Source organism: Lathyrus oleraceus, chromosome 5 (genome assembly GCF_024323335.1).
Source record: "Lathyrus oleraceus cultivar Zhongwan6 chromosome 5, CAAS_Psat_ZW6_1.0, whole genome shotgun sequence".
In the NCBI taxonomy this organism is placed as follows: domain Eukaryota; kingdom Viridiplantae; phylum Streptophyta; class Magnoliopsida; order Fabales; family Fabaceae; genus Lathyrus; species Lathyrus oleraceus.
In genome coordinates, this window is record NC_066583.1 from 183,180,247 (window position 1) to 183,207,319 (window position 27,073).

The window sequence follows — 27,073 nt, forward strand, 5'->3', positions numbered from 1 at the left end:
ACAGTGGTTTGTTTGTTGAGGTTGATATGACCCATCGACTAAAACCTAACCTTGATTGAGCCCATTTGATTGCATATAATGTGTGCTATTTGTGCTTGTGTGTTTGCTTTAGCTTGCTTCCTGTGCAAGATAGGTTTGCTTTAGCTTGCTTCCTGTGCAAGATAGGTTTGGTTTGGCTTGCTTCCTGTGCAAGCCATGTTTAGGATAGGTTTGCTTCCTGTGCAAGTTAGCTAGAAACCTTGACTTAGGGATGAATTTGCATGATAACATCTAGGCTCGAGTCGTAGTCTCCCTAGTTGTGTCTCCCTCTGTTATCTGGTTAGGCTAGTCCTTTGTCCCTCCGTAGGGGAACTACGTCGCCCTGATCCTCATACCAGATGAGGTACGTAGGCAGGAGATGAGCAGATCTCTCCGGGCGCCTGTGTCTTTGTTTTGTGTTGTTGTGTGCTTGGAAGCTGATGTAAGTCCATCGAGTGGCATTCGGGTTCTAGTGTGGGTTTATTGGTTCGGATGCTGATGTAAGTCCAGTAATTGGCATTCAGGCTCCATGTTTGCCTTTGCCTGTGTTTGTTTGTGCGCGTGTTAGCCGAGCTACGAATGCTCTGATTCTCCTTCGTCCGAGGAGATACGTATGCATAGGATGCGATATCCTAGCGAGCATGTGTCGTTTCCCCAGTCTGAACTACTTAGACTCTGATGTCTATGCTAGATAGACTAAGTAGGCCCAGGATGCGATATCCTGCCGAGTCAGTCTTGTTTGTTTTCTTGTGTCTCTTTCAGCCAGTGTGTGTTTGTTTGAGCAGTGTTTTAGCAACCATTTTCCTTCCTATTGTGCGTGGATCCCGTCGAGTACGACGGATGCGTAGGGGTGCTAATACCTTCCCTTCGCATAACCGACTCCCGATCCCATTCTCTTTGGTCGCGAGACCATGTCTTTTCCAGGTTTACTCTGAGCGTTTCCTTTCCCTCTTTTGGGATAAATAACGCACGGTGGCGGCTCTGTTGTCCTTGTTTTCCCGCCGGTTTTTCGCGTAATGCGACACAAGGCTTCGCTAGATCTAAGTGTCGAAAATGGAAGCACCGACAAGACCATGTCTTAACTGACGTTGTGATGCCAACCGAAGAAAAACCAACTCATAATTATATGGCTTGGTACAGACCGGTTGGATTTGAGTTTATCACCGAGGATATGTACCTATACGACCCACGCCAGACAACTTACACACAAGAATGTTCAACATCTAACCCCCAACGACATTGTTAGACCGGTTACTCGCAACCCCCTATCCATCAAAATTTCCGATCCATAAACACATAAACCTACAACCCTAACAGGCCAAACACCTAACCATAATACTAAGAGCATACCTCGTACCACCACCAACAAGTAGATCATCATCAAGACACCTAACATCGCTATGCACCAAGTACATCACCCTACCATAGTCGCCTTAGCCAAAACATTCAATAATCATTTAACACCAACCGTCCCTCCTCCTACTACAGCAAAGAAGCCTAAACATCACAAAACCAAAACATGCAACAACCATATAGCTACCAAACACCACAAAAATCATTTCAACCTTTCCTCTATGCATCATTCACAACGATGTCTCCTTTCAATCATCTTGGTCTCCCTCTAATAACTCAAGCACAACCCAACTACTATGTCATAGGTCATGAACTCAGCTATGACGGTAGCCCTTCAATGCATACACAAGACTACACGGATTTGTCTGAATATCTCAAGCAATCTCCTGTAGTTGGTGGTGATGTTCTTGGGTCCTCAGATACTCAAACACCTGGGGTGAATCATCAACGTGGGTTAGGGCCACGAGTTTGGGTAGCTAGGGGATGTGAGACCGGAGGTCGGTTAGGTCATCTCGGTCAACGATATTAGTCTTTTTGTGTAAACGCGTATTAATATTAATATGAATTGGTCCGATTTCGACTTTATATAAAATGTACAATATTTTTCAAAAAAATTACGAAACACATACAAGTGTCAAACCAATTGACGTCTCCTTTAAAAATTAACACACATGCGTCAATTGGATTGACAACACTAGATGCACTAGCCAATCCAATTGGCGTCTCCTCTCTAAATTTAAGAGCATGCGTCAATTCATCTGACGTCTCCTCTTAAAAATGAAGTATTTTGGAAGTTTTTTTAAAAATATGATTATTTAGGGAAAAAATTCTAATAATTAAATACTTTTATAAGTGTTCTCTTAACCTTAAAATCTGTCTTGACCGGATGAGTTTCGGAGCCCAACTCTAACATAATGATTTGATTACAATTTTTTTCATCCATCGTTATCAAATTGTTACCCTCAATGCCTCCACCACATTTCTTCGGTCACGGACGCAATAATTTATTTCATTATATTACCGAATAATAATAAACAAAACATTATTGTAAATAAATTCGGCAAATTTGCTTTCTACATACGTTCCCTTCCCTATCCATCTATAGTATATATATCTCTATCATTACAATTCAACTCCACCAACTCAACAAAAGAACTCGTTTCATATCATTTCATTCATTTTCGTCTCTCTTCTCTCTAACTCTTCCTTTCAGTTCAACACAATCCAATCCCATTCAACACCACGTATGTAAATCTTACTCTTTCTTCATTCCTCGTCTTTTGATTTTCAACTAACCATTTCTCTCTTTTCATGCCAGATTTTTTCCATCTTCTTTCTCTCAGGTTTCATTTCAATTATCGTCTTATTCATATATAACAAAACTAGGTTAACTTTAATTACCGTTATTCAATTTTTTTTTCTTTTTTCTGTTTTGGATGGGGGTTTATAGTTCTATAATCAGTTTTCGATCCGATCCGGTTGCAGTTTTTAGACTTACTAAGTTTTTTCTTCATGGTTATGAAGAAACTGTGAAATGGGTTTTAGGGCACTTATTTCTGACATAACTTGAATTATTAAATTAAATTCATTGTAGTTGAATCTTATTGCGAATATTATATTACTAATTCAGTAGCTGTTGTTCTGGGATTGCTCTCATATTCATGCTTTATTGCAGTTCAACTTTATTATAGCTGTTCGTTATCTGTAATGCGATCAGTTGATGAATGAGAAGAGGAATCCGAAGCGTCAAAAATCTTTCGAAATGCCTGGAACCGACTTCAACGATGCGCAAAATCTCGACGATGGCATTCTTTTCCCTGTGGAAGAGATTGCGCAATACCCGTTGCCGGGATATGTTTCGCCAACTTCGATAAGTTTTAGTCCTGACGATAGTTTGATTTCTTATCTGTTTAGCCCGGATAATACTTTGAACAGAAATATTTTCACTTATGATGTGAAAACCAATAAACAAGAATTGCTATTCAGTCCCCCGGATGGGGGGCTTGATGAGAGTAATATTTCTCCGGAGGAAAAGTTGAGGAGGGAGAGGTTAAGGGAGAGGGGTTTAGGAGTAACCCGGTATGAGTGGGTGAAGACGAACTCGAAAAAGAAAGCAGTCATGGTGCCATTACCTGCCGGGGTTAGTTTCTTTTTATCCTGCAAAATAGTTATAGCATTGTTTTGTAGTAGATATAGATCTTTATACACATTGTTAGTTTCATTTGTATAAATTATGTTTTCAAGTGCATACCAAGTGTTAACAATGGTGTAGTGGTGTAGTGACGCTGCTGGTTTTCCCTTCTAAACGGGCATGGGTTAAGTTCAATTCTTATTGGTTCCTTTCTGCATTTTATTATATTTTCTTCAGAGAAAATGAATTTCGCCCAAATCGAATTCTGCACCTCATTAAAAAGTGGCGGGTCTAGCCCCTTACTGATACACCAGCTAGCAATTGATTTAATTTTCTATATGAATAAACTATTTGAAGCTTTAAATGGTGGTTTTCTCCCCTTTTATTGTATAGGGTAGTTTATCCTTTTGCAGTTATTGTCTAGTGTGAAAGTTAGCTTCTGGAGTTATTTGCTAACAATTTATTTTTAAAAATTAAGCTCCTTGTACCCGATTTATAAAAGCTACGGTACCTATGGTGATTTTATCCCATCACTGCCATTGGAAGTAAGAAGGCTTGTGCCACTGAGATACTAGTAATAAGAGTCTTATTTATACCAATGTATACTGAACTGTATATTTTGTTGTGTTTTGCTTAGTTGGGCAGCAGATTTATTCTTTATTCTTTTTTTTTAATGGTTGTCCTTTGTATATTTTGTGTTGATTATTAATATCTTCTTGTACTCAAGTTTGTTATGGTTATTGTTCTGTCCCAATGAACAGATTTATTTCCACGATATTTCCCTTTCGAAAGCAGAGCTCAAGCTTCCAAGTATACCAGCTTCACCCACTATTGATCCACATCTGTCTCCGGATGGATCTATGCTTGCCTATGTGAGAGACTTTGAGTTGCATGTTATGAATCTCTTGTCTAATGAATCAAAGCAATTGACCCATGGCGCGATGGAAAATGGTTTTGTAAGTCCAGTAGTTGATTAGTTGTTAATTTATTTGAGTTACTAAATGCATCTTTGTTATATGAAAAACAGTTGATGTGTTATGGTCTGCGTGATGTGTTACACATCTCGAAATATCCCAATGTATATCAGCTGCTCATTTAACTACGTCAAAAGTGTTTGGTTAATCATTGTACTGCTAAATTTTGTTAAGCTTGGTTCTTCCACCCTTGTTAATGGTAGTTGAATGCAATGTTGATTGAATTCTAGGGTCAATCTTGTAGTATTTTATGGTTCTTTTTTCTTTCTTTCTTAATTCTGAAATAGAGCCCGACTGTATTAATGACATTTGGAGATTTAAAGAATCAATTATGTTTTACTTTCAGAGAGTCTTGATTTCTGAAAATTTGACATTGCATTTGTTTGTTGCAGATTCATGGGATTGCGGAATATATAGCACAGGTGATGTTTCTTTCAAAATTATATCTACTCTAGGTATACTTTAAATTATGTTAGGTGCACTGTATCTCTGTGTGTATAAAGTAGTCCTTCCTCTACTTTTGATTGGGCAGTTTGCATAATAATTGCATTCAGAAATTATGATATTATGTACTATATGATTGTTGGTTTTGTGAATATTTTACCTAGGTTTTGTAGTGCGTAGGAGTGTTGTAAGATCGCATGATCTAGCATTCCTTCCCCCTTTGTCTGTGCTGGATCACATGCAAAATCGGATTCCAGTTGTCAAATACTGTTATCAATGGCGGATTGCGGACCATAACAGAAAGCCAAAAATCTTCCATATTATACCACCACCCTTCACAAATAGGCCATGACAGTTGTCAAAAAACCTGCCACCGCAATCCGCCATGACCGATATTCTACAATACTGTTGAATACTTCTTTAACTATGATGCCCGGAACACCACACTATTCTCCCAGGTTTTGTATTCACTTATTCAGAATTTTTCATTTTGGTAGGATTGTATGATCCTCATTTTGTTCCTATATTTTACGATCTTGCATCTACTTGCAGCCCTGTGACTGGTTTATATCTTTAACATGTAATTTTCTGATTTCAGGAGGAGATGGATAGAAAAACTGGATATTGGTGGTCACTGGACAGTAAATATATTGCATTTACTGAAGTTGATTATTCTGAAATACCGCTTTTTAGAATTATGCACCAAGGTAAGAGCTCAGCTGGCCCAGATGCACAGGAAGACCATCCTTATCCTTTTGCAGGAGCTTCAAATGTTAAAGTACGCCTGGGGGTTGTTTCAGTAGCTGGAGGCTCCACCACTTGGATGGATCTTGATTGCGGGGGAGTGAAAGAACTGGACAACGAGGATGAATATTTGGCAAGAGTTAATTGGATGCATGGAAACATTCTCACTGCTCAGATCATAAATAGACACCAGACTAAAATAAAGATCGTTAAGTTTGATATTAGAACAGGACAGAGGAGAGATATATTGGTAGAAGAAAACGAAACCTGGATCAACATTCATGACTGCTTTACACCTCTTGATAAAGGAGTTACCAAGTTTTCAGGTGGATTTATCTGGGCTAGTGAGAAATCAGGATTTAGACATCTCTATCTTCATGATGCAAATGGGACTTGTTTAGGACCCATCACTCAAGGTGAATGGATGGTTGAGCAAATCGCCGGTGTGAATGAGGCAACAGGTCTAATATATTTCACTGGGACCTTAGATAGTCCTCTTGAATCCCACTTATATTGTACTAAACTTTTTGTCGATGGAACTCAACCACTTCAGGCCCCTACCAGACTTACACATGGGAAGGGAAAGCACATTGTTGTACTTGATCATCATATGCAAACATTTGTTGATATCCACGACTCTCTTAGTTGTCCGCCTAGGGTATTACTTTGCTCGTTAGAGGATGGAAGCATAATCATCCCTTTGTATGAGCAGCCAATACCAGTTCCAAAATTCAAAAAGCTTCAACTTGAGCCTCCAGAGATTGTTGAAATAGAGACCGTCAATGGTACTATCTTGTATGGAGCTCTTTATAAGCCCGACGTTTCAAGATTTGGACCTCCACCTTACAAAACCATGATCAATGTTTACGGTGGCCCTAGTGTACAGCTTGTTTCTAACTCTTGGCAAAATACTGTTGACCTGAGAGCGCAATACTTGAGAAATAAAGGCATCTTAGTTTGGAAGGTCAGTTCCCTGAATTTTACATGAATATTATGACCCCACCTTCCCCCCTCCTCTCTTTTGCTTGCTTTTAAATTGTTATGCATATTGCTTTTTATTGTTCAGCCGCGCGATAACACATACAGCTGTGGATGGTTACCCTATGTTGAATGTGTGAAACCTTTAAACATCAGTGTACTTAGACATGGTTAAATTGAATACTAAAAAGCTATTCGAAGATGAAGAGATTCATGTGTGATTATGATTGAGATAAGAAAATCCATAATTATACTTGGAAAATGTTCCGGCCTAACAGTGAAATAACTTATTTGAACATGTGTATCCATGCATTTGGCATTTCCATTTGTTCGTTGAATTATTCTGATGTCTTAAATTCATTGGTTCTTGTCCCATCATGTGTATGTTTGGTTCTATTTTTGAAGGAGACGATTGATTTTGAGGGTGTAAAACTGATTTTGCCTCGAGAATTATTTTTTTAAACGAAGTATTTGAAACTTTTGTCTATGCAATATATTTTTTGCATATAATGTTTTGTCCTACCCACTTTTGCATGAATGTTTTCAAACATTAATCACTTTACATTTAACTTATTTTTAGCAAAAAATAATTAAATCAAAACCAGTTTTAGTTACCACAGAACCAAGCAGAGTGATAAGGTCAGGCAGCATTCCAAAAAACTAGATACCGCCTCTTTACCAGTTTTGTAGTATATTGTCAGTTCATTCTTCCATTTTAATTGTTATTTTCCTTGTTTACAGTTAGACAATAGAGGAACTTCGAGACGGGGGTTGAAGTTCGAAGGCTATTTAAAGCACAAGCTTGGACAAATTGATGCCGATGATCAGTTTTGTGGAGCAGATTGGCTTATCAAAGAAGGGCTTGCACAATCTGGACACATTGGATTATATGGGTGGAGCTACGGTGGGTATCTGTCTGCTATGACACTGTCACGGTATCCCGACTTCTTCAAGTGTGCTATAGCCGGTGCACCAACTACATCGTGGGACGGATATGACACATTCTACACAGAGAAGTACATGGGATTGCCATCTGAAAATAAATCAGGGTATACAAGAGGTTCTGTGATGAACCATGTGCACAAGTTGAAAGGAAGCTTGTTACTTGTGCATGGCATGATTGATGAGAACGTACATTTTAGGCACACTGCAAGGCTTATCAATGCACTTATAGCAGCTGGAAAAATTTATGAACTGATCATATTCCCAGATGAGCGCCACATGCCTCGGCGATATAGCGACCGAGTTTATATGGAAGAGAGGATGTGGGAATTCATAGACAGGAACCTTTGACATCATAAATTTTTTTCAAGCATATTTCTTTTCTTTGTTCCATATGAACAGTGTAGTTTCTGAAGTTCTTTTACACGACATGTAAAATTGTTGATTAACTTGTTAGCTTCTTTCACCCAAGACCTTTGATTGGTCATTTGGCGCATTTCATTATACAGGAAAAATAAAAACTTCTCTTGGATTTGATCACTACAAGTATTTTAAAAAATAATGAATATAAACTTTGTCTTTGTCAAACTAATTATTTAGAGGGAGAATGAGAAATTTTGGTTGTAGATGCAACTTTTCAAATTCAAAGTTTGTAGTTCTACACGGGAGAGGATCTCCTACCTTTGGTGTATGGCCTTTGGTACCTTCCTTCGTTGTACAGAAGATCTGGCTTGAGTTCAAATATGAAATTACCTTGAGGTAACGATAAATTAACAACGCCAAATACATTTTCTTTCTTTTCCTATTACATGAGCACGTTTGAAGAATAAGTAAAAATGAGTGTTCGACTTGCATAAGTTCATCTTTACGTTTTTCTTTGCAAGTGAGCATTCCAAGAGCCTTCTAAGTTATGTATTAAAAAAGTACTATTTTTTATTTATTATAAGTTGCTTTGGAAAAATATTTTATACCATAATATAAGTCGTTTTATAATACCAATGAATCAATGTTATTTTTTCTATTATATTCTTAAATATTTATTATTCTCTTTTCTTTCGATTATATTAATTTTTCTTTTCAATACCATTAATGAAAGATAATTTTGTAAAACTCTTCATAATTTATCTTTTTCATACCACAATTATTATATTTCTTAATACGTGTGAAAAATCAAAAATGACTTATAATAAAAAACGGAGGGAGTATTAGGCAATTCAAATGAAACTAATGTAATAATACTGTTAGGCGTGACAACTATCTAGTATGCTATTTATCTTGGTAATTTTTTTAGGATTACTTGGTTCAATTCATTGGGTGGTAAACACATTGAAAACTTGATTCGACCCTTTTCATATTTTGGAAACAAAAAGGTGTTGCTAGTGAGCCACACTCCGCTTATTCCAAAAGCTAATCCAAAAATGAGTCTCCGAAATAACCACTTGATCATCGATGGTGTCTTTAGTTGATTGAACTAGTTTATTCAATCCAGTGATAATTCTGGATATGCATCTCCGAAAATGTCAAGTGGAAAATTTAATAAAACACCACATTTGGATGTTCTTGTTCTTCTTCAAGATCAAACATCAGTTTCTATCAAAATTCTTTAAAAATATCATTTCATTCACAATTAACATTTGCACTACAAAACAACATTATTGTGTTTTATTACATCAAAAGTAGCAAAAAAAACTTACAATTTAAAGTAAAGAACATGTATTTTCTTCCTTTTTACTTGCATTAATTTGTTTTGTTGTGTAAAAATGAACATCGAGTCCGAAGATGCACTTTTAGAATAGGTTCTATGTGTTTCGAATATGCATTTTAAGATTGTTCTAAAGTTGAATTTGAATATTAAATATGTTTTTTGTTATGTTTGGTTGTATATATGGTGTACCCTGATACTTTCCATAAAGCTATTGTGTATGTGGATGTTAAACCGAGTGAAATGGAGGATGGTGTTAAATCGGGTGATGTTGAAGATGATGTTAAACTTGTTGATGTCAATGTGGATATTAAACCGGTTGTTGTCGAGGTAGATGTTCATGAATAATTTACAATTAAACAAGATTTTGTTAAGCGTGAATATATGCTGGAAATGGATCCGCACAGAGTCCGTCAAACTTGGGATCGATGTTATAGTCAATAGCTTTGATAATGGTTTTGATATAAGACATGCATTTGTAACAATGAGATGTGAAAGAAGTGGAAAGTATCAACAACCTATTCGAAAGTTGAAACATGATGACACCGGATCAAGAAAATGTGAGTGTCCTTTTAAGGTGCATGGATACCATAAGGCGAATAGTATATGAAAATTTAATGTGATTTATGGTATACACAATCATTACCTGTGTCACAAGTTAGGCGGTCATCCCATTGTATGTCGCATTAATCCTATGGAGAAATAACTTGTTTCTGACATGACAATGAGTATGGTGCCGTCCAAAAACATACTTGCAACGTTGAAACGGAAAATACCATAAAATATCTCAAATATCAAGAAAATATACAATGTGTATGCCGTAAACAACAAGGAGATAAGAGGACCAAAAATTCAAATGCAACAATTGTTGAAGCTTTTGGATGATGATCAATATATTTCTAGGTACATAGTGTGTGAGGATGTAGTCACTATTCGAGATATATTTTGGTCTCATCCTGATTCCATCAAATTGTTCAACATATTTTTCACTGTGCTCATAATTGATTCAATATACAAAACCAACAAGTATAGGCTTCTACTTCAGAAAATTGTTGGTGTTACTTTGACGGGGATGGCTTTTTCAATGGGTTTTGCATTTCTTGAAAGCGAAAAAGAGGATAGTGTTACATGGGTAGAAGTGTGCAAAACTAAGTTGAAGGAAAAAAATATATATGCAAAAGTCATTGTAACCGATCGCAATACCACACTGATGAATTCAACTGCAAAGATATTTCCTACATCATATGCATTACTTTGTAGGTATCACATAATCAAAAATGTGAGAAGCAAACTTAAATATGTAGTAGGGACCAAACAGATCAAGGGTGAAGATGAGAAAATGGCCAAAGCTGGTGTGGAATTGGAAATAATAATGAATGTCTGAAATGGTGTTATAAGTTCTTCCACGGAAGAGTTATATGAAGAATCTGTAATACATTTCAGGAGGGTGTGTGCGAGATATCCATATTTCCTGAAATAAGTTGAGAGTAGAATTCTAGACCAGATGAAGAAGAAGATTGTTCATACTTGGCGATCAAGTTAGACACTTCGGTAATACAACAACTAACAGAGTTGAATATGCACATGCTACACTGAAGAATTGGTTAGGAAACAGTAAAGGTGATTTTTGTAGAGGTTGGGACTCGGTGGACCAAATGATCCAAAATTAACATAATGAGATACAAATATTGTTTGATCGAAGAACTACTATATTAGAACACTGATTCAAAGACAATGTTATTTATTCACAGTTGGTTGACAACATCTCTCGGGCGAGATTGAATTTTGTTTATTACAAAGTCAAACGAGCAGAGAAAACATGGTCATATAGTTCAAAGTGTGGTTGTACAATTAGAAAGACGTACGATCTTCCATGTGCTTGTTTAGTTGCAAAGAAAATAAAGCATGCTACACCAATACATATGGATGAGATTTACATTCACTAGAAAAGACCCTGGTTCGATGAAGGATGGTAAATCAAATATATCTATCATAAATGAATGGAAAGTGACTCAAGATAGATTTATGAAAGTTGATAACAACATGAAGTTTCATATCAAAGAGCAATTGAGGAATAATGCCTATCTAGAAACCACAAATTTGAAACCACTCTCGAAGCCTGTTAAAACAAAGGGTGCCCTTAAAAAGGTCAAACCAACTGAGAGTGACAATTCCATAAAGCGACATCATTCTTACTTTGAGCACATTAACTCACATTTTCTGAATTCTCCAACTCTTAAATCTCAAAAAATTGCTTTCAAGGATGCTCGCATTAGCAAACCATCTTCTTCACCACCATTACCAAAAATCATCCATATTGAAGAGATGTCTCTTTTTATGCACAAATATATTGAGCAGATTGTAAATCTTAAAGGTGACAGTAATTGTAGTTATCGAGCTGTTTCAGGTTTGCTTGGTAAAGGAGGGGATAATCACACATTTGTCCGCCAACAACTTCTCCAAGAGTTGAAGGCACATAGGAAATTATACACATCGCTATACAGGAAACAAAATATTTTGACGCAATTCACAATGCTTTTGTTCCTTGTGCTAGTGGTCCCATCCGGTGGAAAAATGGTTGTGCTTCCCTAAAATGGGTTATCTTATAGAAAATCGTTATAATATGGTGTGTATTGATCTGACAAGATATGGTTTCTCCGAAACATTTTTTCCACTTCGGAGTAGGGAACCTCAAAATCCATCCGGACACATCATGTGTATTGGGTAACTTTCAAAATCACAACATTTTGTCCAATTTTATTTGAAACTGGGGTGTCATATACCAAATACATCAGCGAAATAGAAGACACATTCCACAAAAGAGACTGAAAAACATGGAAGAGTTCACCAAGTTGAGCGATATTGAAAGGGAATTAAATAAGGAAAGTTCAAAGGAGGCACCACCCATAGAAAAAGAATTAGGTGGTGACACATGTTTTGATGCTTTTTAGTTTTTAACTTACTATGTATTCAAGTGGCGATTCATTTTTTGTATGTATTATTGTCACCTATGTAATTTTGATACAATTTGATGCATATGTAATGTATATTCAACATTAATTGTATAATAAGTAGGGACAATTTTAATAAAAAAACTTTCTATTTCAACATGTTAACAACTTTGTCTGCATATGTAGGTTATGTATGAATAATGAGTTTGTAGGGAGATTTTGGAGATGCACTTTCGGATTAGCCCAATTTTAATTGGAAAAAAAAACAGACAGGGGTAATTCATAAATGCATCTCTGTATAATGCATGTTCAGAATATCCTCTACAACAAGATTAGGTTTCTAAGGTCCATATTGATCTAAAAATTGTATACATATGGACCTCTCATCTCATTTTGTTTAACAAAATCACATCACACCAGAATGAACATATATTGACATGTCGCATTTTCCTACTTCAACAACGCAAAGGCCTCACTTGAATTTAGGGTCACAAAGTACATCTCTCTTGTAGATCTGAAATCCATACTGGAGAATCTCCTATAATACTCAGACAATCGAAAAGTTGTGAAACTCGAGTACCGTTCACCATCGATTGACAACGAAAGAAAGATTCAGTTCGACAAGTTTGGACGAACGAAGGATGAAGATTTAAGGATTATGTGAAGTGCATTTTATCGTTACGAAACCAAGATGTCGATTTAAGTGGATGCGACGATTGCAAGATTGACCGAAGATATTCTAATGATGTTGCAACTACCTGATAAAATATAATGTTACATTTATGTTAACGATTATCTATATAATTTTACGTATTTTGATATTAATTTATGTTTTTATTCCAAAGTTTGCATCAGTTTTGTTACTGATTTGTGGTTTAAGCTAATATAGTCTATTACGGAGATGTATCTCTGTAAAATTCATTAAATTTTTAAATAAGGGCTATTCCAGAGATGCACCTATGAATTTATACGAAAATGCATCTATAAACACGCTTTTGGACAACATGGAGTGACTCACTCATAAAAGACGTCGAGTTTGTGTAATATGGATGCGTCAAAAACCATAACTCTTATTTTTTTAATGGTTGAAACAATTTTTAAACAATTTTACAATGCATTTTATTTGTTTCTTCTGACACATGTTAAGAAATTTTAAAATAATAATATAACTAAAAAATATTTTTAAAACATTTATAAAATTAAATAGACTAGTTTCAAAACAATGTTTCTATATTTTGAGGCACATGTTACCATTTTTGCTTTGTTTATACTAAAGAATACTAGTAATGTTTTAAATGTGTGTAGTAGTTATTTTTATTACAAAATTTTCTTAGTATACTTTTACATTCTAAAACGTTGATATTTTTAAAATAACGAAGTACCGTTATTGAGTATACAAAATTTTCTTAGTATACTTTTACATTCTTAGTATACTTTTTTGTTGAATTGCAATTCCTTGTGTCGAAGCAGGTAGTGCTCGACAGAAACAAAGATGTGTCGAAACATGTAGTGTGCGCCGAGTTGTATTAGATGTCAAAGTGTCGAAGCAGGTTGTTTGACACAAGATTTCGACTTAGACCAAAATAGGTAATTTAAACCTTTGTAGATTTTGGGCTTTAACTTAGGGAGCAAGCTAGCTCAATTATAAATAGATGGAGTAACCCCTATTTTCATAACAATCTCGTAATCACTTGCAGTTGCAAAATTAACGAGATTTTCCACAGGCTGTGGACAGAGAGAGACTCTGCAGAAACCATCTTCTTCCCCAATTTCCATCAAACCTTAATCTTCTTTCTTATTCAATTTTCTTTTCTTATTTTCATCATCATTGTGCATTGATACAATCTTGCAACAAAGGTTGGTTGATTCACTCGAGTGAAGAGTGAAGAACAAATGGGAATTCAATCGGTTGATTGAATCTTATTCATCAAGATTGACTCGGAATTACTCAAAGTTTTGGGTTTAATTCCAACATCTAGTATCAGAGAACTGGCTGAGCGATTCTTGGAAGCGTAACATGATGAATCATCTGAGCAAGCATTTTTCGGAGAGTCTCCCAATTTTGAAGAATCAGAATTACGAGAATTGGTGCAAGCAGATAAAGGTTATCTTTTTCTATCAAGATCTTTGGGATCTTGTGAAGGAGGGAGTGACACCGCTTCTAGCAAACACGACGAATGAAGAAAAGGTTGTACATAAAGAATTGAAGATTTTTTTTATAAAGATCTCTTTTTAATTCATCAATATGTCGATTTTGACAATTTCAAAAAGGTTAGTGATGTTGAATCAGCGAAAGAAGCATGGGAAATTCTTGAAAAATCATTTGGAGGCAGGGAGAAGATGAAAGAGGTGAGGTTACAAACTCACAAAGAACGTATGAATTGTTTTAAATGGAAGACAACGAAAGCATAACTGATTTCTTCACTAGGGTCATAAAACTGGTGAATCAAATTAAGGTATATGGAGAAGTGTTGACATCAAGATCATTTGTTTCAAAGATCTTGAGTTCATTGACTCCAAAGTTCGATCACGTGGTAGTAGCCATAGAAGAGTCGAAATATTTGTCAACATTGACAAAGGAAGAGCTTCAAGGGATACTTGAATCTCATGAGCAAAGAATGACTGAAAGAGTTGCAGGCAAGTCGAAGAGTGATATGGCTTTGCAGGTGCAATCAGCGAGAGAAAAGAAAGGCAAAGGGAAGTGAGTCGACAACAAAGGTAGAGGAGGCTACAACAATTCGACTCGTCGAAATCAGCAAGAAGGGGGCTGGTCGAACCAGAGAATACCCACATACCAAAGTAACCAAAGAGGCGGTATTGTAGATAGAGGAAGAGGTGATGGTAAAAAACCTGACAAAAGTCACATTCAGTGTTTCAATTGTTAGAAGTATGGTCACTACTCAAGTGATTGTCCTGAAAAGCAGAAGAATCAGGAAACTGATGCAAAGTTTTCAAAGCATGAAAAAGAATAGATGTTGTTGATGGTCACAAAAAGAGATGAAGAAAAATTCCAGGACCAATGGTATTTGGACTCAGGATGCTCATCACACATGACTGGTAGGAAATATTGGTTTGTCAACATGAAACCCTCAATGAAGAACATGGTAAAATTTACAAATGACAATACTCTAGCAGCTGAAGGTATTTGTGATGTCCTGATTATGAGGAAAGATGGAAAAAGGTCAGTAATTTCCAATGTACTGTACATACCATGCATGAAAAGAAATTTTCTCAGCATATGACAGTTGGTCGAAAAGAACTACAAAGTGTCAATTGAAGAAAAAATGATGAGATTTCTCGACTTAGGTGGAAGGTTAATCTTGAAGGAACCTATATCTCAGAATAGAACCTTCAGAATTCAACTTAATGTGATGAAGCACAAGTGCCTTGCAACTGCAGCTAGCAGGGATGAATGGATATGGAACTATAGACTTGGTCATCTCAATCTCAAAGACATCAGAGATCTGAAGAGAAGAAATATGGTTTCAGGGTTACCAAAAACTGACATTCCAAATGAAGTGTGTGAAGAATGTGTGTAGGAGAAGCAACACAAGAACAACTTCAACAAGGATGCATGAAGCAAGTAGAAGGCAATCCTTGAATTCATATACTCTGATGTGTGTGGTCCTATCCATGTGGATTCAATTGGAGGTAACAAATACTTTGTCACATTCATAGATGATTTCAGTTAAAAATTGTAGACTTACCTGATCAAGAAGAAAAGTAAAATGATCGATGTATTTGCCAAGTTTAAATCCATGGTCGAAAGACAAAGTGGTCGAAAGCCTCAAGATTCTGAGGACTGATGGTGGTGGGGAGTATGTGTCGAAAGACTTCGACAAGTTATATGAGAAAGAAGAGATTGTGCATGAGGTAGTGCCACCATACACTTCACAACAGAATGCAACTGCAGAAAGGAATAATAGAACAATCATGAATATGGTGAGAAGTATGTTGAAAAGAAAGCATCTACCCAAAGAATTATAGGGAGAAGTAGTGTCGACAACTACATATATTTTAAACAAATGTCCAACAAAGAAGCTAGAAGGAATTACGCCTGAAGAATGTTGGTCTGGTGTCAAGCCTAGCTTGAGCCATCTGAAAGTATTTGGATTTATAACACATAGACATGTGTCTGATCAGTTGAGAAGAAAACTTAATGACAAGTCAAGTCAGATGATCCTAATAGGATAACATTCAATGGGAGGTTACAAGTTGTTCGACCCAATGAACAAACAAGTAGTGATCAACAGGGATGCGATCAGAGATGAGCTTAAGGAATAAGATTGGACTGAAAATGTCAAGAAAGATTCAATGAGAATCCTATGTGAAGAACCAACAGATGAAGTCGAATGGAAGTTCGACAAGAAGAAGTCAGAGGTCAAGCAAGCACAAGCAGACCTCAAAGAACAAGACACGTGTCTGCAAGGTTACAAGAATATGTGATTACATCAGATGATATGGTCGATGATGAAGGTGAGCTGGAACAATATGCTTTCTATGCAGATGTCGAACCAATCAATGCAACTGAGGGATTAAAGGATTCAAAGTGGGTGAAAGAAATGAATGAGTAACCAAAGTCCATCGAAGACAACGAAACCTGGTCACTTGTCGAATTTCCTCAAGGAAAGAAGGAAATCAATGTGAAGTGGGTATACAAGGTGAAGTTGAATCCCAAAGGTGAAGTAACTCGACACAAGGCAAGACTTGTGGTGAAAGGATTTCTTCAGAAGGAAGGACTCAACTTCGATGAAGTTTTTGCACTTGTTGCTAGGATCAAAACAATCAAGTTGGTTGTTGGTCTAACAAACATGAACAACTGGTGCACATGTCAGATGGATGTGAAACGTGCGTTCCTGAATGACCCCTTAGATGAAGACGTGTATATTGCACAACTAGCTGGGTTTGTGAAACATGGCGAAGAAAGCAAGGTATACAAGCCGCACGAAGCCCTGTATGGACTTAAGCACACTCCAAGAGCTTGGAATAAGAAGATAGATATATTTCTAAGGAGAAGGAATTTGTGAAGTGCACAACTGAACGTGGAGTATATGTAAGAAGAGGAAATAGTGAATTGATTATATTATGTTTCTATGTCGATGACCTGTTGATAACAGGAAGTTGCAAGAAGGAGATTGAAGACTTCAAACATGACCTAAGTGAGGAGTTTGAAATGTCTGACTTGGGATATCTCTCATATTTCCTTGGCATCAAATTCTACAAGATTAGTAGATGATTGATGATGCACCAAAGAAGATATGCAGGCGAAATACTCAAGAGATTTGAGATGCAAGATTGTAATCCAACTTCGACTCCAGATGAGCCCAAATTGCAACTATCGAAAGAAACGAATGAAGATGATGTCGATCCAACACAGTACAGAAGACTCATTGGATCACTTCGATACCTTTGTCACTCAAGACCTGATCTAGCATATAGTGTGGGTATGGTGAGCAGATTCATGCAGAAATCAAAGGTATCACACCTAGCAGCGGCGAAGGGGATACTAAGGTATTTGAAAGGAACTCTCAACTATGGCATTTTATTTCCTGCAGCTGATGAAGAAAAAGAATGCAAGATAGTGGGATACACCGACTCAAGTTGGTGTAGTGATACTGAGGATAGAAAAGTGTTTATGTTAGGTGGTGCACCAGTTGCTTGGAGTTCAAGAAAGGAACCACTAGTAGCATTGTCGTCGTGTGAAGCCTAATACATAGATGCTTCTCTCTGTGCATGTTAAGCAATGTGGATGATGAATCTGGTAGAAGAGATTATAGGGAAGAATCATGGAGCAATTACCATGAAGATCGACAACATGTCCGCTATCAATCTAGTGAAGAATCCGATAGCACATGAACGAAGCAAGCACATCGATATGAGGTTCCACTATCTTCGAGAGCAGGTAGCAGAAGCGAAGCTGAACTTGGAACACTATAGAACTGAGAATCAGATTGTAGATATCATGACGAGAGGAGTGCATGTCGAAGTGCTTAAGAAGTTAAGATCTATGATGAATGTAGATAACTTAGACATAATGAATTAACTGGTGTGTTGAATTGTAATTTCTTGTGCCGAAGCAGGTACTGGTCGACATAAACAAGGATGTGTCGAAACATGCAGTGTGCATCGAGTTGTATTAGATGCCAAAGATTCGAAGCAGGTTGTTTGACACAGAATTTCGACTTAGACCAAAATATGTATTTTGGGCCTTTGTAATTTTTGGGCTTTAGCTTAGGGAGCAAGCTAACTCAACTATAAATAGATGGAATAACCCCTATTTTCATAACAATCTTGTAATCACTTGCACTTGCAAAATAACGAGATTTCCCACAGGTTGTGGGCAGAGAGAGTCTTTGCAGAAATCATCTCCTTCCCCAATTTACGTCAAACCCTAATCTATTTTCTTATTCAATTTCCTTTTCTTGTTTTCATCATCATTGTGCAACGATACAATCTTGCAAACAAGGTTGATTGATTCACTCGAGTGAAGAGTGAAGAACAAGTGGAAATTCAATCGATTGATTGAATCTTATTCATTAAGATCGATTCAGAATTACTCAAAGTTTTGGGTTTAATTTCAACACTTTTTATTTATTTAAAACTCTTATAGTGATGATATGGTAAAAACCAAACAATTTAATTGTTTATTCTATATTTTATATATATATATTGATATTTTATTTTTAAAAAACATATCATATTCCGTACCGATACTGGAGTTTTCCTATGAATCATAGCTTTTACATTTCTAATTATCTATTTTTTTAGAACAAACATTTGCCTGTCACATGACACTTACATTTCATATACTAGTGTTTAGAAATTTAAAATGTTTGTCCTAAAATGTTAAGTAACCAAACTTTATTCTATAGCATGCAGTATATATGATATAGACATGGAATAAAATAAATACAATTAGGGATCCAAAGCCAAGTAGTGAGTGATCCAAAATCATATGCACTTAACCTTCCCTGTTGATTTAGATTTCCTATGAAGAATCTGCAGACAAGTATTCTGAATGTTGCGTATAGCTTTACAACCTAATCTTTTTGGGAAACAAGCATTCATTCTGTTTGTTGCTTATAGCTTTACAAGCTCGGAGCACCTTGGCTTTTTAGTAGGAACCTTTGTCATGCTTAACATCAACATGCACGTATTAATCTAAATGTTATAAAGTTGCGTACAAAATAACACCAATGTTAAAACGTTTATAGCTCTTATAGGGATATTCACTTTATGTAGAGAGTCGGATTCTTAAAAAATAAATAAACTATAGATAAATTATATAAATTCAGATTCAAAGATTCAAATCATAAGGTTTTATTTAGTAAAAAATAGGGATAATTGATAAGATAATTTATACAGAATAACTGATAGTATACAAACTAGTTTATTAAAGACTTAACACTTTTTTTTAGTTTAGTATGTTGTATTCAAAATTTATTTTGGTCTCATAACTTTAAAAATGTCAATTTTAATCTCTTAGCTATTTAAGACATATTAAGTTTATCTTAGCTATTTAAGACATACTAAATTCATTTTGGACTCATAACAAAAAATGTGAAGTGGCTTTGTGGGATTGAATTTGGATATGCATTCTAGATTGTTTGGGTTTGAATCTAGGCTAAATGCAAAATTTTGGATTTATTTTAGATTTTTGATGACTTTGATGATACACATGTGCCACGTCATATGCCACACATGCAAACATATGTTACATCGGATGCCACTTGTGCTAACATAGGCGTTGTTTGTGACAATTAGACGGGAAATATTTAAATGATAATGTTTGAAGACATAAGAGACTACATTGGTCCTTTTAAAAATTAAAGGACCAAAATGGACCTCGAGGTAAAGATAAGGGACTAAAAAATGTATTTTGTCTTAAATGGGTAATTCGCAATTTCTTATTTGAATCTTGTATGGTTGTATCTATCATATTTCATCCATCTTTTCCTTCTTTTTTCTAACGTCAAAAGGGGGAGAAAGAATGTATACATATATGTGTTTTCCTTGTTTCTATTTTTCATCAGTGTGCATGGATTCATGGGTTAAGGGGGATTATTCCGGAAAAGTCATAAATATCAAGATAGATTTGTCATCATCAAAAAGGGGGATATTGTGAAGTCAAGCCTCATTGTGTATGATATTTTGATAAAGACAAATAAGTGAAAAGAAGGAAAAGATTAAAATATTCTCAAGTGATCAAAGTATAAAGAAAGCTTCAATGTTATAAGATTGATCCTAAACAAGATATGATGTTTATGCTAAGGTACATTGTTTCAATTCATTATTTATAAGTATTAGGTGCTCACAATATTCATCTCATACCTTCAAAAGTTTGGCAAAATATGTTACATGATTCACTTTTAAATATGGATTTTAACTTGTAAAATTTTGGAATTTTTACTAGGGAAATCGGTTTCCCTTTTGAGGAAATATGTTTCCTTCCTCTCTGCCAAACAAATTTGCGAAAGAAACATGAAGAGAAATCGATTCCCCCTTAGGTAAATCGATTTACATAATCTTTTAAAAAAAAGGGAAATATGTTTCCCTCATGAGAAAACATGTTCCCTTAGTGTAAAATTTCAAATTTTTTCACGTTGCAAGATAGGTAAACATGTTTCTCTTTTTGGTAAATCTCTTTACTTCTGTAACTTGTTGAAAAAATTTGGAACCATTTTCATACCTTTTCCTTGCGCACTTTCATCCTACCTTTTCCAAATCAATGACAATTAATCATGAATTTTTTTAAAGATTGTCATGATTTTTAGAGGTGTCAAGAACACTACACAATCATAATTTTTTCATCATTCAAATTCACCTTTTCAATCTAATTTTCATAACAATTCTACTACATAACTTTGAAGTTTGTTAGAAACTTTTCTGCATAAAACTTTCATATCAGATAAAAGTTTCTTGAGCACTTAGTGATTATTTATTTTGAATTGTTATATTGAAAGGGAAGAAGATTCTTATTGGAATTTTGTTGCACTCATACTTATTCAAATCTTTTTGTAAAATTGTATTGTTGCTTGTTTACCAAGATTGTGGTAACAAGTGTGATTCAAGATAAAGTAAGGTTCTTTATCTAGTGTTGTAAAATAAAAAAGGTGGTGTTGCCTTGTTAATTGTTGTTAGAAGATTGTATAGAGAAGTCGGGTCTAAGCTTGTACAAAGATCTAACAATAGTGGGAATTTCTCACAAGGATGGGGGGACTAGATGTACCCTTGATTGGAAAAGGGAAATAATATAATTCTCTGTGTTACTTTATTTTATTTCATTTTACTTTTCTATTTATCATTCGTTCTTCGTTCATAATTCCGAAAAATTTCAAGAAACATCAAAAGTGTCATAAATCTCTAAAAACGTCTTTAAACCTAATTCACCCTCTCTTAGATTTTGTACTCAAAACTTACATCTAACATAGCCAAGCAGGATCTGACACCACTTGTTGGGTCATCAGTTCGGGGGATTAACACAAGGGAACATTTTTACATTGGGGTCTTTTCTTTAAGAGCAACACACCTTATGAGAGACACGCCACATACTCACCCAAAACCTTTTGGTTTTGGGTGAGTATGTGGTGTGTCTCTCACAAGGTGTATTGTTCATATAAGAAAAACCCCAATATAAAAATGTTTTCTCGTGTTGACCTCTGAGTTGAACCCTCAACAATTGTATCATAAACCTTTAGTTCGAGTGAAGGGATCGACTCACTTGTGTCGAAATCCTCTATTGGGTAAGATGTGACCCGTTAATAAGTATCAACGATGGTACAAGTGTAAAGAGCTTCCTCTTTAGGGAAAGCATTGTGGATAGACCCACACTTGAGGGAGAGTGTTGAAATAAAATAAGTGTAAGTAGTAATGAGAAGTCCTACATTGAATAGAAAAATGGAGGCTTGAGCATTTATAAGTGGTAGAACTCATCCACCTATCACCTTAAGGTTTTGGATGAATATATGGTGTGTCTCTCTCAAGGTGTATTGCTCTTAAAGAAAAGATCCCAATGTAAATGTGTTCCATCGTATTGAACCTCCAAATTGATGAACTAACACTCAGAAGAAGAAACGAGAGCCCCTAAACACATATCATCTTCGTATTTATGATGATATATGTGTTTACGGATCTCGTTATTTAGGGCTATCTTGTTGGCTCTCTTGTTTATGGTTTTTTGTTACGGTTCTATTTGTGTTGTTTTAGATAAGTAAAACTGAATTTTACAAACTAAAGTTATATATATATATATATATATATATATATATATATATATATATATATATATATATATATATATATATATATATATATGGGAAACAAACTCACCTCACTTAGAAAACAAAATCAAGATGAAAAATGAATTATTTTTAAATTAAAAATAAAATATTCAGGAACGTATCACTTTTAATGAAATAAAATTATAATATGAAGTTGTTGGGATTTGGAGTATGTACATTGATTCCTCGATTTAAAAAATAAAATGACGGAATAATTGTATATATTTTTAAAAAAATATATGGTGTGTCCAAAAATTATATCTCAAACTTTTTGATATGTGAGGTAAACTCATTGTCATAAAAGTACTTTTTCTAATAGTGTAGTAAATATATTTAGCTTTTTAATTAAAGCTAATTGTTTTTTTTTCTTTTTTTCTTTTTTAAAAAAAGACATTTATTTTTTTGTTCATGAGGAAAAAATCAATTCTCTATTAATTAGAAAATAATTTAAATACGTAAATTATTATTGAGTGAAAAATGATTGTTAAATTATTTTTTTAATTAGGAAACAATGTTAGACATTGTTTTTTTTAATAAGGAAAAATGTTTTTCTCTACTAATTAGAAATTAATTCAAATAAATAAATTGTTATTAAGAAAAAAGTAATTGTTATTTATATAATTATAATATTATTTTAATGTGGTAGGTGAGGTAGCTTAACGGGTAGGCAGTAGTTAAATTAATGTAAGTTTAGAACTGATAGGATGAAATTATTTATTTATATTTATGCATTTTAAAATGTTTTCTAAAATCAAATATTTTAGTTACGGTGAATAAAAAAAATTGTCTTAATTAGTTCACCAATGGAAAATAGGTAGAAATAATAAGTTTGATACAATTTGAACGTTGAGGAACTTAAATAGTCCCTTTTTAAGATATGTGAACAAAATAAATCCAATAATAAATCCAATGACAACATATTCGAAAGAAAAACAAGTGTGTCTAACCCTTTTTGAATTCGTAGTGTTTAATAAATTAATGGTTGAATTAATTTATAAATATGAAATAACATAAAAAAATTATTCAATCAATATTTATTTTTCAATTAAAATACAGATTTTAAAATAAAAATAAACGACTTAATTGATCAACTCACATTAATTTAATACTAATTTTCATTGAAACACCCTTTTATATATATATATATATATATTCATCTTCACTGTAACAAACTTACAGATATTAAATTTAAAGTGACGAAAGTAATATTATTTAAAAGGTATAAATAATAAATTAATAGTTAAATTTTTTTATAAATATATCACTTATTTTAAAATGAAATAAATATAAACAAGAAAACACTATTTGAATTAACTTAAAAAGTATTAAAAATCAAATATAAACTTAATAAACAAATCTGTTTTACACATATAAGCTTATATATCGTAAAGTATATAATAAACTTTAAAAAAAATGGGTTTGCCAAACAAGTTTAGGATCTAGAGAGAATATTACTTGATGAGGAAGTTAGTAAATGTGGAATAATCTAATCATGAATGAATGAATATATTACTTGCGTGACAAGACAAAAATCGATAGCTATAAATATAGCACAGAACATCACATTGTTTCTTCTCAGTTCTCACTCACATTGTTTCTTTTCATTTTTCATGGACGGATTATTAGTGACTCACTGAGTCAAATCTGAGATAATTTCCTATTCGTATAATGTCGCTTTGTTTCTCAACTTTCTCCTATCACCGTCTTCCTACCTGAGTTTCTTCTTTCACTCTATGTAAGCTTCTTCTATTTTTCTGGATGATATTTTTCTGGATGATATTTTTCTGGATCATCGTAGCTAGTTTTGGTATGAAGAAAATTCATGAAAAATACTTTATTTCTCATGTTCTTAATTTGAAATTTCGAAAATGATGATTTGATTTCATGTTATAAATTATTACGTTCATGTTTCTGTTCCAGTAGTACTTGGATTATTCCTTTTGAAATTGACATGCAATTTATGTGTTGTAGGGTAACTGGACTCTGGTTTGCAAGCAATCTCTTGTTCTCTGAACTTTGCCATAGCATTAAGTATTGTTGCAGCGATGTAAAAATTTATAGTACTGTCAAATATCAAACATCAATTCAAATAGACATTTGATTTGATAAGCTGATCTTAATTTCTCTGAAAGTTTCATTTTCCAGAAGTCTTGGTTTGGTTATGAGCCATGATTTTTGGAAAGAAACTATTAGTACATTACATATTTTAGACTTTTAGTTCTTGTTTACTGCTTAGGTTCAGGCATGGGCTACTTTCGAAAAGGCAGATAAAGTAAAAACACAAACACAGATAGAGGAAAAATTAGTTGAGATGTTTTGATTTTAGTTGTAATGGTAAGGTTCATAGCTTGTTTATTTTTGAGCCAGCAAGATTTTGAACCTGTAAATTGAGAATGGCTTGTTTGGCACTTAGTCCAATGTATGAAAATGGTGAATATACCGGTCGTTTTAGTCCTCATACGAGGGATTCAATTTAGATTTACCTGTGATCCCATGCATATTATGGAGACGGATTCCATTGCTTCGGTGAAGCTGAGAATTCAAACCTTTAAAGGATTTTTTGTAAAGAAATCGAAACTGATTTTTGAAGGGAAGGAATTGGCTCAGGACAAATCCTGTGTCCGTGATTATGGAGTTGCTGATGGAAATGTTTTGCATCTAGTTCTAAGATTTTCTGATCTTAAAGCTATTACAGTTAGGACTTTATCTGGTAAGGAGTTTGGGTTTTATGTCGAGAAGACTAGGAATGTGGGTTATGTGAAGCAGCAGATTGCAAGGAAAGGGCAAGGGTTCTTCGATCTTGCAGATCAAGAATTGGTATGGAAAGGCGAGGCACTTGAAGACCAGAGACTTATTGAGGACATCGGTAAGAACAGCGATGCTGTGATTCATTTGTTGGTCAGGGTATCAGATGCCAAGGTAAGAACTAAACCAGTAGAAAAGGGTTTTGAATTATCAATTGAGGCATCCTCGGTATCTGATAGAGTACCAAATTTCGCTGCAGACCAGTTAGCGCCACTGTCTATAACAAATAAGGTCCCGAAGAGGAACCGGTTGACTAGTGAATTTCTTTTGGAACCAATTTTTAAGAATTCCAATATCAAAATTCCACCACTGATCCTGGAACTAGTTAAAATTACATTAGAGGGGTTAGAGAAAGGCCGCAAACCAATTCGTTCATCAGAGGGATCGGGAGGAGCTTATCTCATGCATGATTCATCTGGCTTGAAGTATGTTTCAGTTTTCAAGCCTACTGATGAGGAGCCAATGGCAATTAATAATCCTCGCAGCTTACCTATCTCTATCGACGGTGAAGGGTTAAAGAAAGGAACACGAGTAGGGCAAGGTGCGTTGAGAGAACTTGCAGCTTACATCTTGGATCATCCGAGGAAAGGACCTCGCTCATATCACAACAATGAGGAGCAGGGGTTTGCCGGAGTTCCGCCTACAGTTATGGTCAAATGCTTGCATGAAGGGTTCCATCATCCGGAAGGTTACAAGAATGTTAAAATAGGATCACTTCAGATGTTTATGAGGAACATTGGAAGCTGCGAAGATATGGGCCCTAGTGCATTTCCGGTGGAAGAGGTTCACAAGATCTCTGTGCTGGATATCAGGTTGGTAAATGCAGATAGACATGCCGGGAACATTTTGGTTGCCAAGAACGGTGAAGACGACCCAACTGTCCTTATTCCAATTGATCATGGCTATTGCCTACCCGAGAGTGTGAGTCTGAATGAATTTGTTCTTTTTTTTTTCCGTCTGTTGAAATAATTTAAGCTGATGCTGTTTTGCCTGTTTTGCAGTTTGAAGACTGCACTTTTGACTGGTTATACTGGCCACAAGCTCAAGAACCTTACTCCCCAGACACCATTGAGTACATAAAATCTCTTAATGCAGAAGATGATATCAAGCTTTTGAAATCTCATGGATGGGAACTTCCTCCTGAATGCGCCCGGATCGTTCATATATCAACCATGCTTCTTCAGAAAGGTGCAGAGAAAGGACTCAATCCTTTCACTATTGGAAGCATTATGTGTAGAGAAACATTGAAGAAAAAGTCTGTCATTGAGCAGATTATTCAGAAGGCGGAAGAAGCTGCATTTCCCGGAACAAGCGAAGCTGCATTCCTTGATCTTGTTTCTGTGATCATGGAAAATCATTTAGAAGGGCTGTTCCCATGACTATAATGGAATGCTTATGGAATTTCTGTGCTATATCATTCCAATGTTCTGTGCTTCTTGAGTCAATATGCAATGTTTTGTATTGCCAATATAAATAAAAAATTTCCATTCCAAGTTCTGTCCATGGTGTTTTTATCTTTATGGGTTGAAGTTCATCTTTTTCGTCAAATCTCTTTTTATTTTCTGGATTAAGTAACTAAAATGGTAATAATATATGTGATTTTGGATGAATAACAGTATAAAGAGTTTTAGAGAAAGAAGTCTTCCCCTCTCTCTAAAACTAAGGTTTTTCCTGTTTGTTTGGTGAGCGCCGCCTCTAAGGGTTCTTCCTCCGTAATCGGAGCTCCTCTCCGCCAATATGGAGGTTGTTTC

The 27,073-nt window shown here is 35.0% G+C and overlaps 2 protein-coding genes across 5 annotated transcripts; both read left to right on the top strand.

Annotated features, from left to right (window-relative positions):
• The first annotated feature begins 2,451 nt into the window (after nucleotides 1-2,451).
• Nucleotides 2,452-8,124, top strand: LOC127082028 (uncharacterized). Of its 4 annotated transcripts, none has more exons than XM_051022251.1 (7): nucleotides 2,465-2,615; nucleotides 2,690-2,757; nucleotides 3,047-3,511; nucleotides 4,264-4,458; nucleotides 4,869-4,898; nucleotides 5,519-6,628; nucleotides 7,384-8,124. In XM_051022251.1, exons 3-7 carry the CDS (start codon nucleotides 3,092-3,094, stop codon nucleotides 7,933-7,935), a joined length of 2,307 nt encoding a protein of 768 aa, XP_050878208.1. In that variant the 5' UTR covers nucleotides 2,465-2,615; nucleotides 2,690-2,757; nucleotides 3,047-3,091; the 3' UTR covers nucleotides 7,936-8,124. The 4 variants fall into 4 exon arrangements, with proteins under 4 accessions (XP_050878206.1, XP_050878208.1, XP_050878205.1 ...); XM_051022248.1 differs by having other exon boundaries at nucleotides 2,690-2,714; XM_051022249.1 differs by lacking the exon at nucleotides 2,690-2,757 and having other exon boundaries at nucleotides 2,452-2,615.
• A 15,962-nt stretch (nucleotides 8,125-24,086) lies between these two features.
• On the top strand, nucleotides 24,087-26,807 carry LOC127082029 (phosphatidylinositol 4-kinase gamma 3). Its single transcript, XM_051022252.1, has 3 exons — nucleotides 24,087-24,252; nucleotides 24,489-26,243; nucleotides 26,324-26,807. Exons 2-3 carry the CDS (start codon nucleotides 24,939-24,941, stop codon nucleotides 26,699-26,701), a joined length of 1,683 nt encoding a protein of 560 aa, XP_050878209.1. The 5' UTR covers nucleotides 24,087-24,252; nucleotides 24,489-24,938; the 3' UTR covers nucleotides 26,702-26,807.
• The last annotated feature ends 266 nt before the right edge of the window (nucleotides 26,808-27,073 follow it).

Bases quoted from the DNA above. Each gene is read 5' to 3' on its own strand.
- LOC127082028 (XM_051022249.1), top strand. From the start codon at position 3,092: ATGAATGAGAAGAGGAATCCGAAGCGTCAAAAATCTTTCGAAATGCCT. The intron at 3,512-4,263 runs GTTAGTTTCTTT...CCCAATGAACAG, and splicing joins TGGTGCCATTACCTGCCGGG to ATTTATTTCCACGATATTTC. The intron at 6,629-7,383 runs GTCAGTTCCCTG...CCTTGTTTACAG, and splicing joins AAGGCATCTTAGTTTGGAAG to TTAGACAATAGAGGAACTTC.
- LOC127082029 (XM_051022252.1), top strand. From the start codon at position 24,939: ATGAAAATGGTGAATATACCGGTCGTTTTAGTCCTCATACGAGGGATT. The intron at 26,244-26,323 runs GTGAGTCTGAAT...CCTGTTTTGCAG, and splicing joins GCTATTGCCTACCCGAGAGT to TTTGAAGACTGCACTTTTGA.